At 42.4% G+C, this 18,270-nt stretch overlaps 1 protein-coding gene across 4 annotated transcripts in view; it reads right to left on the reverse strand.

The window, feature by feature from the left end:
- MORN4 (MORN repeat containing 4) overlaps positions 1–18,270 on the reverse strand; it is a 100,420-nt gene that overhangs the window by 78,651 nt on the left and 3,499 nt on the right. For 2 of the 4 annotated variants that reach the window (XM_085848534.1, XM_085848535.1), the window contains exons 2-3: positions 10,336–10,429; positions 9,507–9,621 (exon numbers count right to left, since the gene is read on the reverse strand). In XM_085848534.1, coding sequence (XP_085704660.1) covers positions 9,507–9,621; positions 10,336–10,402 — 182 coding nt within the window. In that variant the 5' untranslated portion in view covers positions 10,403–10,429. Of the gene's footprint in view, positions 1–7,683; positions 8,107–9,506; positions 9,622–10,335; positions 10,430–17,760; positions 18,219–18,270 lie in introns of those variants that run through there. The other 2 variants (XM_085848533.1, XM_085848532.1) reach the window with 2 other exon arrangements.

The following is an 18,270-nucleotide window of genomic DNA, read 5'->3' on the forward strand; positions in this document are numbered from 1 at the left end:
GGGGATTAGGTATGGTCCAAGAATCATGCCATTAGATTTTGGACTTAGTCCAAAATCCAATATGGACGCTATGGCGGCCATTTTGAAAAATATTTGAATTTTTTTTTTTTGCATTTCTACATGCTTTAAGTGATTTCCAACCCCCCCTGCCCCCCCAAAAAAAAATTGTTAGAGAAAATAAAAATTTGCAACTTTTTTTCAACAAAATTTCGATTTTTTTTGGCATTTCTACATGTTAAAGTGATTTCCAATAAAAAACATGCCAAAATTATAATTGCGGCTGATTTTGGAACTTCAGGTGGATATACCCACGTAAAATCAATTTCTGTCTCAAGGAATCTAGTTATGACGAATGAATTGAGTATGTAAAAGTAAAAAGTAAAAGGGAAAGTTGCAAACTATAACTCTGTGAGCACTTTTGACGTCAAATTGAATGAATAGGATATCAGGTTCACTTGAGTGACCTAGCAGTATTGGCGGCGGAGGTTTTGCACTCCACCGAGTGCTCTCCCTCTTGTTAACCTCTGCCATCGAAGATGGACGGAGGTTCCTGTTTTCACCCCTGTCTGTTTGTTTGTTTGTTTGTTTGTGAACAGTATTACGGAAAAACTCCTCGACGGATTTCAACGAACCTTGGTGGGGGGATTAGGTATGGTCGAAGGATCATGCCATTAGATTATGGACTTGGTCCAAAGTCCAATATGGCCGCTATGGTGGCCATTTTGAAAAAAATATTTGAATTTTTGTTTTTGCATTTCTACATGTTTTAAGTGATTTCCAAACCCCCCCCCCCCAAAAAAAAAAATTGTTAGAGGAAAAAAAAATTTTGCAACTTTTTTTCAAAACAATTTCGATTTTATTTGAAGAATATTTGAATTTTTTTTTTTTGCATTTCTACATGTTTTTAGTGATTTCCAACCCCCCCAAAAAATTGTTAGAGAAAAAAAAAACTTGGAAATTTTGCAACTTTTTTTTCAAAAAAATTTCGATTTTTTTTTGCCATTTCTACATGCGCGTCGATCTAGTTTAGTTTATTCAATCGTGGTTCAGTAGAGTCTGATCCGTTTTCACCTACAATGAATAGGATATCAGGTTCACTTAAGTGACCCAGCAGTATTGGCGGCGGAGGTTTTGCACTCTACCGAGTGCTCCCCCTCTAGTTAACCTTTGATTCGGACCGATGCACTCACCTGGTCGGCTGATGCTAACCTAACCTTCCGTTGTACCGTCACAAAAAAACATGTGACGTCAATGCTGCGATTACAAATCCTCTGTCTGTGGCTTTGAGTCTGCCAGACCTTTTCCTGTCAGAGTTTCCTCCAGTTTCCAAGTGCCTTTTGATGGTGTAGGAAACTGTACTCACTGACACCTTGGCTTCTTTGCAATTTCTCAAAAGGAAAAACCTACACTTTTAAGGGTTGTAATGGTCTGTCTGTCTTCCTTTGTTAATTGTCTTTTTCTCGCTATTATGATCGCAATATAATACTTCCTGCAGCGTAATATTATCCAAATAATGCTTTAGAGCGTGTGGCAACACAATCTGTTCCAACACTGCTTTTATACGGACAAAGGGTTTATAACTATAATCAACAAAAGTTGGGACACCTGCAGGAATTGTTTGAATCAACTTTCAAGGCTTAATTTCCTTCCATTGCTGCAGAACAGCTCCAGTTGCTGCCCATTACTTGTTCCCTGAAAAGGGCCTTTTTTGACAACTCTGAAATTTACATTATTTTTCAGTTTTTGGTAACCTAAACTGTTTTTTTTAAAGGTCCCCTGACATGCAAAAGTACTGAAATTTCATTTATATATGTCCAATGGGAGTTTTTCATCGTGATTTCAGATCTGACAATGTTTTTTCACAATACTCATTCTGTAAAATGTAAAATAAAAAAAACAAACCTCTTCGGGAACACCCCTAAAAATTCTCCTGAAAGGGGCGTAACCCACATGACGTCAACTACAGGATTACAAAGGCTGCACGTTAATTAGGGTTGGTGGTCTACGTGATTCTTTTGGCTTGCTGTGTGTTTCCACATTTGATTGGTCGACTCAATCGCTTCGTTCATTTCTGCTTTAAAAAAAATGGAACATTTGGTTTTGAATAATGGATTACATGGACTTTCACTTGTCTGGTAACAACAGTGAGTGTGAGAGAAATGAAGGATTTTGGTCTGAATCACATGGAGAATTGTCGGATAACATAGTCGCGGGAGGTGAAGTTCAGGCAGCTGGAAATGAAGTACGGCATTACCAGTTCGAGCCCGAAGCAGGACAAGCAGAGAAAAATGGCGATGAAATTCCCGGAGTTCATGATGATCGGGAGGACATCGAAGGACGACTCGGAACTAACAACTGGTTAGACTAAATCCTATTCGTAATTCAATAATGTAAATTCGACTTGCATACTGCTCAATATCAGAAATATTTTAGTGAGGTGACGTGAACAGCGCAGCGGACATGTTGCTCCACTGCAAATTAATCACAAGCAAGGCCAGCGCATGTCATTGGCCATATCTCTCTGTGCATAAAACGAAGCAATCTCGCTGTCCGGATACGATGAAAACTTGTGTGCAGAACACACCTTGTGACACAATTGTCTCGAGTAATCCGATAAATCTGACGTTCTGTTGCATTTTTATTTATTTTATTCCTATTGTCGTCATGTAGCACCAGTAGAAAACAATGAAAGAAAGAGAATAATAAATAAAAGCTACAGCACGTCAGATTTATCGCCGAATCGGACGGACGACGGATTTATCGGCCTAGTCGGACGGACGACGGATTTATTGGCCGAGTCGGACGACGGATTTTTCGGCCGAGTCGGATGGACGACGGATTTATCGGACTAGTCTAGAGTCTAGACCAGCGTTTCTCAACCTTTTTACCATTGTGGAACCCTTGAAATAGTTTTCATGTCTCAGGGAACCCCTGCATAAAAATTATTATATGCCATTATTAATATCTAGCTCTTTTATATTTTTATCGTAGTTCACGTGGTAAATATAGTGTATTTTTTTGGATACCTGGTTGAAGGAAAAAATGACCCCTTTTTGTCAAATTTATTGGCAATTAAAAAAAAAACATACTGCTCGTTTGTGAGACCTCACACCGAGGTTTTAATTTAAAAAAAACTTTTTTAAATCAAAAAAAAAAAAACACACCTCATGTAACTTGATCAACAAAACAAACAAATAAAGCTGAAGCAATAAAGGTAAACAGAAGAACTAACCTTGAGAGAGAGACTTCGCGCTAGGAAGCACAGAGAAGATAGATGGACACCATGCATGCGTCCCGTACTTGAGTCAGTCACTCAATGATACACGAATCCGCCGCGTACAGGACGTCCACTAACCAGTGAGGGCGGTTTCACACTGGCGCCATATAGACATCGTTAAATACATTCCCTATGGTTGTTATAATTGGAAATAATATAAGAGGTTGAAGTCTCTATTATAATAACCAAGGAGTTTCCAACAATATGCATTACATGTATAGTAAAATTACCAATATTAAATCAAACAAAAACTACTCAAGAATACATTAGCCTATTTATTACTGTTTCTCGCGGAACCCCGAGCGACCTCTTGCGGAACCCTCGGGTTCCAGTGAACCCCGGGTGAGAATAATGGTCTAGACTCTAGAGATCTCAAGTCAATCCACTCTGCGAGTTTCTGTATGTGACATCAACGCTGCGATTCGCTGAAGTCAACTTTTTTAGGGGCGGGGCATAACAAGTTGTGAAAAGCACAATAAATAATCGAAATATTGCTCTAATTATCCCATTTTTTGATAAAAAAAAAAAACATGTGTGATTTCTTCACTAGGAAGGTCAAGTTAATATATAAATAACCAGAAAGTTTTGCATGTCAGGGGAACTTTAACCTCTGGCAGTTTACCACTAAGCTTTATACCATTTCAGGTTATTCACTGGACCTGAACTGCTTAAATTTCAGTAAAAACTGGAAAAATGGGGGTATTCTCAAACTTTTGACCAGTGGAGTATATAGATATATACATCCATATATATAATATACATGTATATATATATATATATATATATATATATATATATATATATATATATACATATATATATTCATACATATATAAATATATATGCATATACGTATATATATACATATACAGTATATTGTTACGAATTTCGGCCCGTCCGGCGTGCGATCGGCCACGTAACTCGAATCGCGACATGTCGCCCACGGGAACGGACAATTCAGTCGTGACCCTCTTGGAACTACCGCCAAGAAGCTAGCCACGGGTGGGGGTTTAACCTCACCACAACCCAGTCCGCATTCTACCCGCACGAAATAGGGTGAATCGCCGAATGTCGATATACCTAAGTACCTGCGCGAGTAGCGTACCGAGGAGTTGTACCACACCGCAGGTAGACTCCGGACACGAACCGCTTAAGCGGCTCGTTCCGTGCTGCAGGGATAACCGAGCTTTGTTATCATCGACCTCGACGGTTCAGATTATTTATCGGGTGTTTTAAACCCACTATCAATCCCTTACGTGATGCAAGATGGAACTTTCAAACAGAGCAAAGGACGCAAACGAAATGGGAAACAGTTCACACAATGCACATTTATTTCACACACACAAGCACGTATTCACAGCCATACAGTAATGCACGTATAACAGTCAAGACAAAATGCAACAAAAGCAAAAGCACCATTACGACTATAATTATTTACAACACTTAAACAATTATACTTGTCTTAAGGCGCCACACACACACGTTTACACAGAACCCAAAAGAAATGGAAGTAGCGACTTCCCTTTGTGTGTCGAGTCCTTCTCTCGTCACCGCAACTCCAAGCTCCTCCGGCGTGGTCCGCGAGCTCGTGCCTCGCGCCACACGTGTGGTCCACTCGACAGCACGGACGGGGTTTGGGGGAACGGACGGGGTTTTCCGGCGCTATCTCCGCGCTCGCTCACGGGATTCCAGGGCTCGCGTGAGGATCGAGGGCTCGGCAGGAACAACAAGCTCGCCAGGATCAAAAAGGCTCACGCAAGGAACAGGAACAAGAAGAAGAAGACCTTGCAGGAACAACTAGCAAACGACACGAACCTGAAGACGAACACGAACCCTCCTCGTCCGCCCCTTTTGTAGCGCGGGGCTGCGCCCTTCGCCCCGCCCCGTTTCTGGCTCCACCTACCTTCTGGAAGCTTCCCAAAAAGGGGCGTGCCCTCTCGTTCCCCCCTCCCCACGCCGTGCGGGGGACGAAGAAATTCAGTTTTGGCTCGGGGCCAGGGAATTATTCTCTCAAAATCAGGCCCCCACCTTTTTTCACCTTTGACCTCCGGCTCAAATCACATCTCCCCCATGCCAAAGCGCGGGAAAAGCAAGAGGAAAAATCCCACAGGCGTTGTTGGTTTTCTTCCCCACGCGCCATACGACGAGGGAAGGAATATTCGGGTGGGAGATGCCCCTTCGCACCCCGGCCGCCACTGCCACTCCGCCCCTCCCATCCGTCCCGCGGAGATCGTGACCGCACAGTGCTCGTTGAATGGAGAGTGGCGAAGATGTGGTAGCGTAGTTGTGGAAGGTGGCGTCGTGGTGTGAATGGCGTGATTGTTGGCGTCGTGTAGTGAATGGCGTGATCGTTGAGATGTTGGTTGTGGCGATGTTCGTTGTTGTTCTTGCACCAAATTAACGACAGCAAAAGAAAAACTATGAACTGAAGAATCGCAGCCCAACTGGATCACATATATTCCCTCTATACAATGGGTTTAGGCTAACTACACATGAACTTACCGATATATCTCACCTGAGGACCCTTTATGGTGTAATGCGAATTTCCACAGCCGTAACAATATATACAAATATACATATATATATATATATATATATATATATATATATATATATATATATATATATATATATTTACATATACTAGTGCGGGCCCGTTGGTGCGTGCCCGTAGGTGCGTGCCAGTATGTGCAGCTTCGTTCCTTCGCTCTCGTAAACAACGACTGGATTGGGGCATTGTTTCAGTTCGATCGGACCAACCGTATCATAAATGGCCATAACTTGGGAAACACCTGGGAAACATACTCAGGTCCCCAGCGTCAATTGTGACATCATATCAAACGAAGAAGAAGAATTGTGACGCCCCCTCTCTGCCCCCTCCTCGTCTCGCCAATCCTCTCTCCCCCCTCTCTCCCCCCTCGTCTCACCCCTCCTCTCTCCCCCTCTCTCACCCCTCCTCTCTCCCCCTCCTTTCTCACCCCTCTCTCTCGCCCCACTCTCACACCCCCTCTCCTTCCCCCTCTCTCGCCACCTCCTCTCCCCCTCTCTTGAATTGTGATGCCCCCTCTCTCTCGCTCCTCCTCGCTCCCCCTAGTCTCGCCCCTCCTCTCTCGCCCCCACTCTCACCCCCTCTCTCGCCCCTCCTCTCTCCCCTCTCTTGAATTGTGACGCCCCTCTCTCTCGCCCCTCTCTTTCCACCCTCTCTCCCGCTCCCTCTCTCGCCCCCCTCTCTGCCCCTCTCTCTCCCATCTCCTCTCTCTCGCCCCTCTCTCTGTAAATGTATTCACAAATGTCGACCAAGCACAACAATTAATTCAAACCTTGGGAAAAAAAAACAGCTTTCAAACCCTTGGGAAACAGCTGTTTCCCTTGGGAAAATTCAAACCTTGGGATTAATTAATAATTTGAACAATTAATTCAAACCTTGGGAAAAAACAGCTTTCAAACCCTTGGGAAACAGCTGTTTCCCTTGGGAAAATTCAAACCTTGGGATTAATTAATAATTTGAACAATTAATTCAAACCTTGGGAAAAAACAGCTTGCAAACCTTGGGAAACACTTGGGAAACAGCTGAAATGGATGAAGAACGATATCAAACCTTGAAAAGGCACATACTCAGGTCCCCAGCGTCAATTGTGACGTCATACGAAACGAAGAAGAAGAATTGTGACTTCAATCGTGCAAAAAAACCCAAAAATAAATAAATAAATATTAATTGTGACGTCATTCGTGACGTCATAGCACCGTGTCCTGTCATTGGTTGACAGACGTTATTGGTCATTATTGGTTGACAGACAATATATAGGTCGTTATTGGTTGACAGACAATATATAGGTCGTTATTGGTTGACAGACATTGGTCATTGTATCACGTTATTCTTTTTATTACTGCCAATTATTGTGCTGTTATTATTTATTTTTATTAATATGCTGTTATCATTATTCTGAGATATCTTTGGGAAAAAATGGCATGCAAGGTGGAACGACACTTCAGCTGCGATATATACACCTTTCCAACACTGAAAAAAGCAATAAAATGGCCGTAACTTGGGAACGGCTCACGATTAATATCAAACCTTGAAAAGGCACATCCGCGGGTCCCTGGAAATATTCCTGGCAAGTTTCAATCAGATCGGACCGGCCGTCGTCGAGAAACGGCGGTCGCAGACAGACACACACACACTGCTGGAATTATAGATAGATATATACATATATATAGATTTTCATATTATATATATATATATATATATATATATATATATATATATATATATATATATATATATATATATATATATATATATATATATATACATGTATATATATATATATATATATATATATATATATATATATATATATATATATATATATATCTTTACATATATATTGTTACGGATTTTAGAATCCGGTCTGATGAATGCATCCACACATCCAGGTCCTCAGACAGTTATTTCCTTTAATGCATGTTCAGATTAGCCCCATCCCCATGTCTAATGGGATCTTAAATGTGATGCATTGATAAAGGTAAAGGATAGATCCCCTCTCTTATGGGAAGCTTTTTTTTCTTTACGACAGACATGTTTACACACATTTCTTTCATGAGCTCTGAAGCCCGCCCTCATTTTTCCTCAGCAACATTTCTTTCACCAGCTCTGAAGCCCACCCTCATTCTTCCTCAGCAACATTCTTTCGCGAGCTCCGACGCCCACATTTTTTGAGAGCACATGGGTCGTCATGGTAACCGTGCGCAAGTGGGGCGGGGTGAGCTTGGGGCGGACTGCACCCGCGGAGACAGCCCGGAGATATAAAATGAACGAGAGGTACGTTCTGTGAGGAGAAAAGCGGGAGAGAGGAAAGCGAGAGAAATGCGGAGGTGAACGGAAAGCGGAGGTGAAAGAAAGCGGGATGAAAGAAAGCCAGGGAGGGAGAAGAGAACGAGAAGTAAGCTTGAGAAGTGAGCAAGAAGCGGGTGTAAGTGCGTAAAAGGGGAGAAGGAAGCAAGCGTGTGGTGTGCGTGTGGGTGTCTGACCAGCGCCAACAACGAGTCGATTCGTCCTTCCCAGTGCTTGGGCAAACGAGCGTGTGGTGCGCGTGTGGGTGGGAGCAGCGCCGCCAACAAGTGAGGCATGGGTCAGTCACTAACAACACCAGGGTCTAAACCCGCGACAGACTATCTCGGTGCCCTCCAGACTTCGACTGGTGTTCAAGGCTGTTCGCGAGAGGGTGCATGGCAAAGCTGGGTGCTGGTGACGGACGTGACACGCACGCACGCATTTCAGGACGTTTTCACTTCACGGACGACTTTCTGGTGAGCGAGACAATTCTTCCCCCCCCCCACTGAATGATCTGTTGGGTACCCATGTCTGTGTTTAGCTGTAAGTACGTCAACCCCCGTTATGCCTCTGCTCTTTGTCTCTTTCCTGACATTTTGATTGATTTTGCTTTGAAATTCATTCTTTATTTACCTCAGAAAATAAAAAGTTCTTTTTATTTATTTATTTTAATATTAGTAAATCATTTGTCGATTTCCAACCTGTCTGTGTTTGTCCTTTCCTTCTATTGATCTAGCATTGTTCAAACCGAGATAGACTGGGAGGTAATTAGCACAGATTTGACCAAAAATAAACGGCACGCACCAACGGTTAAAACGCTCGGCCGTCCTAATTAAAATCTAATCGAGATAACATTGGTGCTTTGTCGAGGGCATGCTCCCCGCTTTGGTAACCACGTGACCTCGAGTTAAACAGAATAATTAGACGGTGGACACTGGAACTCGTGGTTGACTGGGTGGCGTTTGCGGTTCTAAAACAACCCACCGTGCCACAACGTTAATTGTGAGTGGTGATCCCAGGTCCGGCTCAACCGAGGACAACCATGGATTAATCCCCCTGAGTGACAAGCTGGTGTCTCGGTTCCCGTGGCCGCAATATATATATATATATATATATATATATATATATATATATATATATATATATATATATATATATATATATATATATATATATATATATATATGAATGCAGGCCTTTGCAGAATGAAAAAAAAAAAACAAGAAGTAGAAACTGCTTTTGTCAATAGTGCATTCAATAATAAACAATTACTCTCAGTTGCAAATTCTATAATTGTGACGTAGTCATAGTATGTACAGGCAAAAATTGACAAAATACAGCAACAAAGTACAAAGATAGTCCAAGCGGATGAATAAAAAGGTGCTTTGATGTTACCGTGAGCCGTCTACAAAATACAGGATTCCACAGCCGCTGAACAAGCCATTTTCAAACTGTCCCACATAAGAGGTTCCATCAGTAAATCGTAGTTGGCCCATTCCATGGCGTCTGCCTGCCTCACACACACGGACGCAGAGGCACTTGTTGTATGTCAAATCAAAAAGCAATGCATTTCAAACTCATAGTTGTTACCACCAGTTTCAAAGCACACTGTTAGTTGACTGGATTAACCACAGAAGGTAATTTTCAGGAAACACGATGAATGTGATGAATTAAGCATTTAATTACTTTATCAAGAAAATTCTCTCTCATGTTTTCCACAAGGTCAACTCGAGTGAAGTCGATGGCATGCTATCGCAAATACCCACCCTTCACACCGAAAGCAAAGTTGAAAGATGGAAAAAAGTTACACCAGGAATGACCCAATATCAAATTTTGAGTTAAAAAAATTTCCCCCCATTTTAACCCCTGTGATCCAAAGTCCCCACCCATTGAGGCATGAACTGGGGGTCAAATTCAAAAAAATTGTTACATATTTCATGTCTCCCAAGATTGATTGCATATACAAAGTTTCATTAATGATGTTTCATTAATGAGCACGGCCAAAATTGAAAGGGTTTCGCACCTTCTTGCCATGTGGTGACCATAACTACCAAGTTTGGTGAATTTCTGCACAACCGCTTAGGAGGAGATAGCGTGACAGACAGAGAGCCAGACAGACGGAGCAGATTACAATATCCCCCCGTTTTTTTTTCAAAAAGCGTGGGGATAATAACACAATGATTCATCATAAGACCTCAATCATGCTGCATGAAGCTTTACTCACCATCCTTCCATTCTCCAAAGTACTCCTCGCCTGTGGCATACATGTACGAGGCATTCATGAGTGTCATAGCGAAATCCAACAGCACCTTCCAGCCCTGGAAGAAAAGAAAAAAAATCCCCAAAGGTTTCTTACCAAATCCACAAAAAGAGAGAAAGACACAGTTTCACCTGAATATCTGATGAATAATAAAGACAGGTTCAATAAAGTCAACCAAAACTGTCCTTTGCATTAGTTTAAATGATCAGGACAGCTAAGCAAGGGAGTGGGCTGATATAGTTTTAACAAATGCTTACATTATGAGATTGCATTCGTGTTTAACATAAATGGGGAATGTATGAAACAAAGAAATGTAATCCATCACTTCAATGATGGCTTCAAACAAGGTGTACTGTGTGGAATAATTGGTCATTTCAGAATCTTTGGTGCAAAGAGCAGTTTCAGCTTTTGACAAATCTGCCGTCCTAGGATGCAGGACATTAATTTGTAAAAGAAAAAAAATTGGTATTTTATTTCCTTGATTATGTCATCTGTGATGTCTATCAGAAGAAGAACAACTGATTGCCTATTTCAACACTCTACTTTTTTAATTCTAATTAGTGAAATAATGAAGCGTTACATGAGACTTTTTCGTTGTTATTTTGTTGGTAAATTTCACCAAGAACGGAGACATTTCCACGTTAAAGAAAAATTGACGTACACAGTTGGTTGGATTGTCAGGGACAGTCGTCAGGATTCCAGACAATCGAGGATGTCCAGTTCAGTGATTTGAGCGAATCATCACAAGTTGATCCTCAAAACGAAATACACCTCCCTCCCCACCCCACCAAAAAGGTGTCTACTAGTGCTTTGGGCCTTGAAAGGACACCATTACACTTTCTGATACCCGCTTAGAGATTATATAGAAAAGAGATGGAGAAGAGACAGAGGAATTTAGAGAAGGATATTGTCATGTTACCAGACTCGGTGGCATTACAGCATCCACTCTGAGTCTGGGAGGTCATGGTTCAAACCCCGACCGAGTCATACAAAATATTTTTTAAATGGTGCGTGCTGCTTCTTTACTTGACACTCAGCATTTAAAAGGATAGAGCACAAACACACAATTGTGGGAAGGCAATGGTAAACCACCCGATATAACCCTGGTCAAGAAATTGCTTTAGCAGCACCAATGCTTCTTAAAGAGTACAGTACATCAAAAACCAAAGAAGAATGTCATAATGTCAATACTGTAGTTTCATTAAAATAATAGTGTGAGAGAAATTTTGACAGGAACAGGAAAATAGGAAATTTCAAAAAGCGATACAAAATTGTTTGCCTAACATTTTATTAAAATTGATCTCAAATGCTAGTCAGTTAAATGAATGTCAACAGCACATACTCTCAATAAACAAATGTGCACAGCCGGCCCAAATATAATCAATAAATAACATTTGTTTCCACTTCTTAGTTGGTAAGTGCAATTTCCTATATATTTATAAGCTCTATGCCTGGTGTTGGCTTAATGGTTAGGGTGGCAGGCTTTGGATGCTAGGGTCCTGAGTTCAAATCCTGCTCAGCTGTTGAATTAATACCAGGTGGGGTTAACTCGACCGTGTCATCCTTCCAAGGTCGGCAAAATGAGTGCCAGCATGCTGGTATACTGTGTCGGAGTGGCGACCCATCCAGGATTGTGCCCAATATCCAAGGAGACTGCTTAAGCAGCACCAACGCTCTGCACAGAGTGTGGTCCCAATCTCCTCCTCCTATAAGCTCTCTTCCATCTGAACTACAAATGCAGAAATAAAAGGTTATCCCAGTTAAATTTCAAAATTATATCGTATTTTACTGTCTCACAAGAATGAAAAAGTGTTTAAATTTACTACATGATAAAAGAAACAGAACTCAATCTTCTCCAAGTGTTGTTTTTGCTAATCCGAAGGCAAATTCTTCATCTGTTAAGTTTCATCCTTTGAGAATCAACATCACAGTTCAGGTTGCCCAGCCAGGCACTGTATGGCCCATTTTGTTTAAACTACAGTAATTCATACACATACGTTGGACTGTCAAGATAGCTTGGAGGTATGTGCAACTTCTTGGCCATATCACCTCCAGTCGAACTTCAAGGTTGGCCAGCCAGGTCGTGAAAGGCTCGAGCCAACAAGGTTGGGACTTGGATTTCCGACCTGGATTTTTGCCAATGGCAAATACTCACTTCTGGATTGGAAATGACCAACTTTCTTGCAAATGTCTCCTGTTCTTACTTTGCTCCAATTCATTCATCTGATCATATGCTTGTGAGAGTCATCTCTCTCTCGGGATTTTTAGAGAGCCGCCTCAGCGCCGGCGAATCTGACAGTTCACTCAGACGGACTGACAGGGACTGCAAGCAGCCATCTATCTTCAGGACTGGTCTCCTATATCTACCGCTCAGAATATTAACTCAGCCTGGGAATTCTTCCACAGAAACCTGCTCTCTGTCATGCATAGATTCATCCCATCTCACCTTCAGTTATCAAACCATTCTTCTTGCCCACCCATGGTACACTAAATCATGTGGTGCAGCAGTTGCTCTGAAACAGCTTGCCTTCTGTTCCTGGAAGGCTAATTCAACTGAAGGCAATCTCAGTGTGTTCCAAAAAGTCTGCAGCAAGTGCATGTAAACTCTCAGAAGATCCAGAAAACAACATCTGTCCAACCTCAAGATTGAACTTTCAAAGACGTTTCCCTCCTCTAAAACCTGGATTCTTCCTAATGGCACTCCCAAACTGTCCACCAAGTTTTGTGTGAATCCATCCATAACCTTTTGAGATATTGTGATCAATATCAATTTTGGCCCCATCTCTCAATGATGAAGAATCAGTTAAATATTAAATAACTGTCGTATCTAGATCTGGATATGGATCTTCATCAAAATTGAATCGATTCTTCCTAATGGCACTCCCAAACTGTTCACAAAGTTTTGTGTGAATCCATCCATAACCTTTTGAGATATTGTGATCTATATCATTTTTGGCCCCATCTCTCAATGGTGAAGAATCAGTTGAAAAATTCTCATATTTGGATCTTCACCAAAATTAAGCGTTGCTGTCCTTGGCCGGTGAACATGCACAAAAACCACTTCAGAATGTTTGCTTGAAAACTGTGGCCAAAAATCGTGTGACAAACAGATGCTACAGATCAACATACTTGGCAAAAAATTTTTTTCGTCAAGTAACAAACGGACCCAAATAAAATACCCTCTCCTTCAGCAAGGGTAAAAATTGTGAATTATGAAAGTGCTTGAAGAATGACAAGCACATTTGCTTTTTGATGTGCATTTCAGCACCAGGCAGACATTATTTCACTTTGTACTCCATAACCTGGAAGTTATGGAGATAGAGGGGTATGGGGATGTTGACAGGACTTTTAGGTAGTTTGAGCATTGATGGGTGATTCTGTGCATGTGTACAGAGCGCTGTTGGTGGGGGTCTTGTCAAGGGGTGTTGGGTGGTTGATGTTGTATGTTTTTAGCCAAGCCCATGCCCCCTCCCCTGAGGGGAAGAAGAAAAAGAAAAAAGAATTACAAAAAAATTGCAAAATCTTAAATAATAAAAAAGATCAATTAATTTAATTATTTTACTTTCTTGGATCTTGTGTAGATAAATTGGTGTGGTGTTCGCACAGGCATGATGGGCTGAATGGCCTCCACCTGTGTTGTATTTTCTTGTACTTGAATTTGCAGTCCAGCCGATGGTTTTCGCTGACCGATTCCCATCTTCAAATTCCTTTTGTCATAAAGGGGCTGTCACACCTTGACGATTTAGTCAGCGTATGCCGACGTATGAAAAATTTGTCTAAAATGCAAGCACACGTCGAATACGTTATGGGTAAGTTTTGTAAACGTTAAGAGCACGCTGGCATACGTCGTAGTACGCTGGCATACGTCGTAGTACGCCGAGCTCGTCGACAAATTTTCAGCATGTTGAAAATTTTTCGACGTACGCCAGCGTATGACTTCCACGTTCCGCATACACTGGCCATAAGTTGTAGGCACGTTACGCGATCGTTGACACACGTCGACACACGTTACTTATAAGTTACTCATCAGTCGAAACACGTCGAGGTGATGTTTAGCATCAGTGTTACAGACTCCATGGGTTTTTTTTTTGTTTGTTTGTTTTTTCTTCAGCATGACGGTGATGTTGACACTTCGATTTCTAGTGCGGTTATAATATAATATAATTAATAGGCTGCCGCTCAACGATTTAAATCATAACCGCACTAGAAATCGAAGTGTCAACATCACCGTCATGCCGAAGAAAAAAAGAAAGAAAGAAAAAAAAACATGAAGTCTGGAACACTGACGGGTTCCTCCTGTGTGAACCCCATTTTTATATACCAATTCCCCTAAACACTGCCAATACGCCATTATACGGTAGCTGTAAGTTAGTAACACGTTCAGTAAGTTCTGTGGTCGTCCGGAAGACATCAAATACATCAACATACGTCAATATGCGTTGGAGATACGTTATACATAGGTTCAAAGCACGTTACTCATAGGTTAGAAATAAGTTTCGGGTAAGCTAAACATTACCTCGACGCGTTTCGACTTATGAGTAACTTACAAGTAACGTGTGTCGACGTGTGTCAATGATCGCGCAACGTGCCTACAACTTATGATCAGCGTATGCGGAACGTGTGCGTCATACGCTGGCATACGTCGAAAAGTTTTCAACATGCTGAAAATTTGTCGACGTACTACGACGTATGCCAGTGTGCTTTTAACGTATACAAGACTTACCCGTAACGTATTCGACGTGTGCCAGCGTATTCGGCAAATTTTTCATACGTCGGCATACGCTGGCTAAAACGTCAAGGTGTGACAGCGGCTTGACACTTTGATGTCTAGTGCGGTTATGATTTGAATAATCGAGCCGCAGCCTTTTAATAGGCTATGCCACATGATCGTCGGCGATACGCTGCCGCGCGCTATGCATAAGTTAGACTATCGTTGGGCATAGGTTGTGAACGCCGACAACACGCTCAGCATTCGTTGATATAAGTTATCTATATGTTATCAAAACGTTCTGTGTACGTTACTAATACATTATGCATACGTCCAACTCCTTTTGAATACGTCCAAAACTGGAAAAAAAACATCAATAGTTCAGCGTACACCAGCGTTTTACATACATTTTGATACCTTACCATATGCTGGCTAAAACGTCAAGGTGTGACAGCGGCTTTAGAAATGTTTTTTTTAAGTGGGATAGAACTAAGACAGCAGTCTGTGAATTTTTAATCAATCAAGAACTTAACAAAATAAAAGAGGATATTCAAGATACCCGAGCATCTTTCCTAATAGCAATTCTGGTCAAACATCATCGTTTTCAGCGGCATTAAAACACCGACCGTGACATATGACATATAAACCATGCAAATGGTGCAAATCTCAGTCACATTTTCATACCACGATGAAACACAACTGTTGTTATTTAATCCATGATGATATTGTTTTAAAGCACAAACTTACTTAGCAATCAATGGCCCACATTTAAAAATTTCCTATTTCACAAAGTAAACAATTGAGCTTTCAATTTTGTCACTTTGGGGGTTGGTAAAGTGGAGTGCATTTGACATTCTTTGTTTCCTCCTTGGTAGAATCGAGCCAACATGACAGACAGCTAGACGTGAAAAAGGCACACAAGTCGCCATTCAGGCAGCCAAGCAGTCAAACCAGCACCAAGGGCAGTAGTACACTTGGCAGGAAAAGCAAAAGCTTTTATTCAACCATTCACCCTCACCCCAAAATTTCCCTTCCACCCACTCCACATCACCCAACCCCCCCCCACCCCGCATTAAAATTGCTGACTCGAGCAAACCCTTTTCCTTTTCCTCCTTTTGCTCTTCCTTTTCCTCCTCTTCCTCCTCCTCCTCTTCATTTTCTTCTCTTCCTTTTCTTTTCCTTCTCTTCCTTTTCCTCTTCCTCACTCCACATCCACCCCCCCACAACACTCCCAACTGCCCTCCTTGCCCCCATCTCGCCCACACTACAAACTGTCCTCCCCCCACCCCCAACGTACTCCCCCCAAACACCCTCAACTGTCCAACCACTCCCCAACACCTTCAACTGCCCTCCCAACTGCCTTCTTTCCCACCCCCTCCCTCGCCTCCTTTCCACCCACTCACTCACTCCCAACAGCTCTCCTTCCCACTGCCAACACCCCACCCCATTCCCACCTCTCCAACTATCTCCTCCCCTTCTCCATCCAACTTCGTCCCCAATCCTCTCCATTGCTTTTTTCTATTTCTTTTTTTTTTCCTCATGTGTCTGTCTGTGTGTCTGTCTCTCTCTTTTCAACCCTCTCCCCATCCTCACAACCCCCTCAACCCCCCACCCTCATACCCCCTCAACCCTCCCTGCTCTTATCCTCCCACTCCCTAAATCCAAACTCCTTTCCCATTTCCTTAATCCTGTTTCTCCTTCCCAATTCCAAACTTCCTCTCCCCTCCTACACTTCCATCCCCTTCTTCCGACCTCTACTCCAAAATCCTCCTTCCCTGCCATCAAATTCGACTCACTCGACCCTCATTCAGCTCTTCCGACAAATGTAATCCTCGTAAGCAAAGGTTATTAACCCACCAAAACCAACAAGGATTCCGCAGTTTACCTCCCGCCCGAAGGTTTACCTCCCGCCCCGAAGGTTTACCTCCCGCCCCTGAAGGTTACCTCCGGCCCCTGAAGGTTTACCTCCCGCCCCGAAGGCAGGCCCGTAGCCAAGGCTCAGTATTAAGGAGGGCATATGAACTGGATGGGGGGGGCACAATTATTATATTTAATATTTTTGATAACCCAGTATACTATTGTATTCATGCAGCATTGACACATCTATACTGAGGTTGCCGTCGCATACTAACCAAATTGATCTCAGCTAGATTTAATATGTTCCGATGTTTTTGGCCTAAAATTATTCGAATGCAGGAGAGCCGCAACAAACTGGCACATTCACAATGCAAATATTCAATGATTAGACAATTGGCACCAATTAAGGTGCACTTATACAAGGTGTTGTGAAGAATTGGCATTAGAAAATTAATATACCAGAGATACAATGACTAAACGGGGGAAGTTGGCACCAGAATCAGTGCACTTTGAAATAAGATACAGTAGGCTATGACCTGCGATCATCACGTGAAACTATCAACAGCAAATACGACCAGCCTGAAGATACCACAAGGTCCGCATTTAAAGCAGTCAATTACACAGAGGTAAGGTTATGCACAAAGCACTAGATATGGGATATGCAAAGCACCAAACACAACATTTAACTTAAACATCAGAAGTACAAAGCAGCCGACCACGGCGGGTGCTGACCACAACCACACTGCAACCACAACCACACACGCATCACCAGCAGTTACACACAATCTGAACTCCTCGTATACTTTTTATACCGCTGCACTCACTGTCAGAAGAGCTGCAGGCGATGTGTCTCGGTGTGGAATCTTCTGAGGACCTTCTCCTTCCATTCATTCAGGCATTTACGTGTGAGGTCTCTCTCGAAGGCCAGCTGTACCAGTTGTGCCTTGAGTGCATGGCGCATGGACCGTCGATGGTCAGTGAAGACATTCCTCAATGTTGAGAATGAGTTTTCACACATGGCAGTGGACGCACCAAATGTTAGTCCAAGTCTCATAGCAGTCACTACACTTGGCATGGCTTCCAGCGTTTTGTGGTATGTTGAGAGGAGTTTTTGTGTTGTCCATCTCTCGTTTGGCTGCTTTTCTGTCTGTGAGCGAATAAACTGCTTTGCAACCACACACTCTGTTTCACTGATGGTTGACTTTGTTAATGTCATGATGTGCTGGAGCAAGTGGGGATCCAAAAACGTGCCATTTTCAGGATTCAAGGCAGCGAGTGAACGGGCGAGTTGTGTGTTGCGCTCACTGAAGCGCTGAGCGATCTCACCAAGCACA

Source organism: Eptatretus burgeri, chromosome 12 (genome assembly GCF_056783735.1).
Source record: "Eptatretus burgeri isolate ZD-2024b chromosome 12, Ebu_testis_v1, whole genome shotgun sequence".
NCBI classification, from domain to species: Eukaryota; Metazoa; Chordata; class Myxini; order Myxiniformes; family Myxinidae; genus Eptatretus; species Eptatretus burgeri.